We start from the raw sequence: 4,069 nt of genomic DNA, 5'->3' as shown, positions 1-4,069 counted from the left end.
ACTCAGGGCAACAGCCCCTAGGCGTCGTCGCTGGACCAAATAACTATCGTCATAAACGATAACCAAAAACAATAAGTGCGTACACACGATCAGTCCGCGACCCGGGGCAACAGTTCCGAGACGTCGTCGCTGGACCAAATAATTATCGTCATAAACGATAAACACAATAAGCGAACACATACGATTAGTCCGCGACCCGGGGCAACAGTTCCGAGGCGTCGTCGCTGGACCAAACAACCATCACATACGAGTAGTCCGCGACCCGGGGCAACAGTTCCGAGGCGTCGTCGCGGGCATACATCGCGAGTGCGAGACACAAAGATTTGTGGCATATTCTGAGACCGGACCAATAAACAATATATTCACAACCCAACATCACTTGTTATTGTTGTTACGCGAAAAGACAGCGCGAACACGAAACTGTTCGTGTTGATACTGAACATTTTGGTGCCTCCTGTGAGGTATGTGCCTCAATCCACGCAAGAAACGGGATCCAGCCTGAGAGCCGCCTCACATCTACTAAGAGCGGGTCCTCCAAGTCAGCCGAAGGAGGAACGTGTGCAATCGTACTCGACAGGCGTAAGAGTAAGTCATTCTTTCACACCATTTACATTCCGTCGCATGCCGAGATGGCGGACAAAATCAAATTCCTCGTTCAGAAACGAACTTCCCTGAAATCCCAAATAACCAATTTAGCCAATATTGTCGAAGGGGAGGAAATTGATAACGCGACGTTAAGGTTGCGAAACGAGCGTTTAACGCAATTATATCGGGCCTTCGAAGAGTATAACGATGAACTCGCGGTATTAGATCCTAACGCAAATCATCGGGTCGAGTTCGAGGGTATCCAGGAGCGATTTTATGCATTGGCGGGAAAAATCGAGGGTATTTTACGTCCGGGAAATGCGCCGTCGGGAGATACGTCCGAACCGAGCACCAGCGTATCAAACGAAGAAGTGCGGAGCGGTGACATCGTACCGCCGGTTGAGAAACGGCGGATTAAATTGCCCGAAACGCCGTTACCAAAGTTTGATGGTAGATTCGAGGGATGGTTATCATTCAAAAACGCGTTTTACAGTATGATAGGCTCGCGAACGGACCTTGCGGAAATAGACAAATTGCATTACCTTAGATCGGCGTTAACTGGCGAAGCCGCGAACAAGATTAGGATCTTCGAAATTGACGGAATTAATTATGCCAAGGCCTGGAGCTTATTAGAACGGTCATATGAGGTCAAGAGGATCTTGATATCGCGGCATCTCTCTCTGCTATTAAATTTGCCCGCGCTAGACAAAGAAACAGCGAACGGTTTGTCCAGACTCGCGGACGACGCACAGCAACACGTTGCGTCGCTAAACTCTTTGGGAATTTCGGTCGGACACGAGATGATCGTGCATTTGCTAGAGACCAAGCTACCAAGGATAACGGCGGAAAAATGGGAGGCGACTCTCGAAAGAGACGAGTTTCCGGAACTCGACCAGATGTACGAGTTCTTATACAAAACCGCGGTTTGCGTCTCGAGACGCGAGAGAGCGAAGGTAACCGACATGGAGGGAAGCAGGGGAGAACCATCGAGCAAAAGAAGACGAAGTCATCCCTCGAATCGAGCGTTTGTCGTGAGCGCGGCGCCTAATTGCATAGCCTGTAAAACGAAACGGCATCCCTTGTATTTATGCGACAAATTCAAACAGCTACCTATATCTAAACGTATCGAAACGGTGAGAAACGCGAAGGTTTGTTACAACTGCTTCCGCTCACATAGAGACAGCCCCTGCAAATTTTCGAACTGTACAATTTGCCAAAAGAAACATAACACTCTCTTGCATTTAGATAAACACCCGGTTACGAATCGAACTCCCACTTCTAATACCGTAGATACACAAACCGCATGACTAGCCGAGTCGATTAATACCGCAAGGGTAAATCGCGCTATAATGTCATATACACCCGCGCCACAGTTACTAGCGAGTGCCGTGGTATACATTCGAGACAGCGAGCGTAAGCCGATAAAATGCCGCGCCTTGTTAGATACTTGTGCCACAGCAAATTTTATTTCGGAATCTATTCTGAAGCGGTTGAATACGCTCGGGGAACGTTCGGGTAAGCAAAGGCGCGTTGTCAGTCGGCATGATCAATGACGTGAATACAGAGTCGAGGGGCATGGTACGGATCACTATGCAATCCATGCACGGTAATTACCGCAGGGATCTTACGTGTCTGGTGATTCCGGTTATCGCCGATTTAATTCCCTCAGAAGTCTTTCCGAGAGAAACGATCAAATTACCGTCAAACGTTAGATTGGCGGATCCGAGTTTCCACCTACCACGCGCGGTTGATTTGCTGATTGGTTCAGGGCTCACCTTATCTCTGTTCTCCGTCGGACAGATCAACTTGTCGCGTGAAGATCACGATCTGTATTTGCAGAAAACACGACTCGGATGGGTTGTGGTAGGCGGTGTACCGTCGCAAGTTTCTTCAAAACCGACGTGTTGCATGACGAATCTCGAGAATCAATTAAACAAATTTTGGGCAATTGAAGAAGTCAGGGAAGGTAAGATGAAATCGGACGAGCAAATCGATTGCGAAGCGCACTTCGAAGGGACGGTGTCTCGCGACGCCGACGGGCACCACAAGGTTCGCTTACCGTTTCGCAAATCAAACACGCGACTAGGGGAATCGCGGTCCATCGCGCTGAGACGTCTATTGTCGCTGGAGCGTAAACTCAGTTCAAACGCTGCGTTAAGAAAAGAGTACGCGCGAGTAATCGAGAAGTATTTGACCCTCAATCATACGTTAGCAATAGAGGGTCCTGATGACGACGGTTACTATCTGCCGCACCACGCGGTAATCAAAGAGGCGAGTAACACGACTAAGGTTCGAATGGTGTTCGACGCCTCGGCGAAGACAAATAGCGGAATGTCGTTGAGCGACGTGTTAATGGTAGGACCTACCATTCAAGACACGTTGTTCTCGCATTTAATCCGATTCCGCACATATAATTATGTCATCACGGCAGACATCGAAAAGATGTATCGCCAGGTGTTATTGCACGAAGATGATCGCCGTTATCAGAGATTCCTCCGACGCGTGGATGGTAGAGTTAAAACGTTTCAGCTTAACACGCTTACATTCGGTGTTTCGCCTTCTTCCTTCCTCGCGATTCGAGTTTTACAGAACTTGCGGAGGACGAACGTCGTACGTATCCTCGATCGGCCGAGATTCGTGCCACACATCTTTATGTAGATAATTTGTTATCCGGCGCTGATACGATTGTAGAGGCGCGCGCCGTCCGTAACGAAATAATCGCGTTACTGAAACGAGTGGTTTCTCCAGAAGGCAACGGGCATCCAACGACGAGCGCGTTATTAACAATTTAGCCTCCAATGCGTTGCGTACCAATCTCGTGTTAAACGTGGATCATTCCGTAAAGACGTTAGGTATAACACGGAATACGCGAGACGATCAAATGCATTATGCGGTGCGTCCGATCGAAATTACTCAAAGATTGACAAAACGAAACATATTATCGGAAATTGCAAAGATTTGACCCAATAGGATTACTCGGTCCGATTATTCTATACGCTAAAGGGCTGATGCAAGACATATGGCGTTCCGGTTTACAATGGGACGAATCTGTCCCACAAGACATATATACGGAGTGGAAGGAATTTGTTCGACAATTAGAATCAATAAATCGCTTTACCTTTGAACGTAAATTGCTAATAAACGACTATCACGACGTTCAAATACACGGATTCTGTGATGCCAGTAGTGTCGGCTACGGTGCATGCTTGTATGTTCGATCTAGCAGGGAAAATGAGACTACGATTGTCAGATTGGCATGCGCCAAATCAAGAGTCGCGCCGTTAAAACCTATTACTATTCCGCGTTTAGAACTCTGTGGTGCATTAATATTGGCGCAATTATATCGGGAAGCAAGCGCTATATTTAACGTTACGCCTAACCGAGTCATTTTCTGGTGCGATTCGACCATCGTTTTGCATTGAATGAAAACGCCGCCTCACCTCCTTAAGACGTTCGTAGCAAACCGAGTCACAGAAATTCGGAA

At 47.7% G+C, this 4,069-nt stretch overlaps 2 protein-coding genes across 2 annotated transcripts; both read left to right on the top strand.

Annotated features, from left to right (window-relative positions):
• Positions 1-629: 629 nt before the first annotated feature.
• Positions 630-1,892, top strand: LOC105569802. Its single transcript, XM_012026532.1, has one exon. It carries the CDS (start codon positions 630-632, stop codon positions 1,890-1,892), a length of 1,263 nt encoding a protein of 420 aa, XP_011881922.1.
• Positions 1,893-2,127: 235 nt separating this feature from the next.
• Positions 2,128-3,979, top strand: LOC105569791 (the record flags this gene model as incomplete). Its single annotated transcript, XM_012026523.1, has 2 exons — positions 2,128-3,094; positions 3,556-3,979. Coding segments are annotated over exons 1-2 (1,391 nt in total), but the record flags the coding sequence as incomplete, so codon positions are not given.
• Between the last annotated feature and the right edge of the window lie 90 nt (positions 3,980-4,069).

Source organism: Vollenhovia emeryi, unplaced genomic scaffold (assembly GCF_000949405.1).
Source record: "Vollenhovia emeryi isolate VEMERY1.0 unplaced genomic scaffold, V.emery_V1.0 DF942180.1, whole genome shotgun sequence".
Lineage (NCBI taxonomy): Eukaryota > Metazoa > Arthropoda > Insecta > Hymenoptera > Formicidae > Vollenhovia > Vollenhovia emeryi.
Note: the sequence above shows the minus strand (reverse complement) of the source record. Positions and strands in the feature narration are given on the sequence as shown.

What these genes read in the sequence shown, in the direction of transcription:
- LOC105569802 (XM_012026532.1), top strand. Translation starts at nt 630, where the DNA reads ATGGCGGACAAAATCAAATTCCTCGTTCAGAAACGAACTTCCCTGAAA.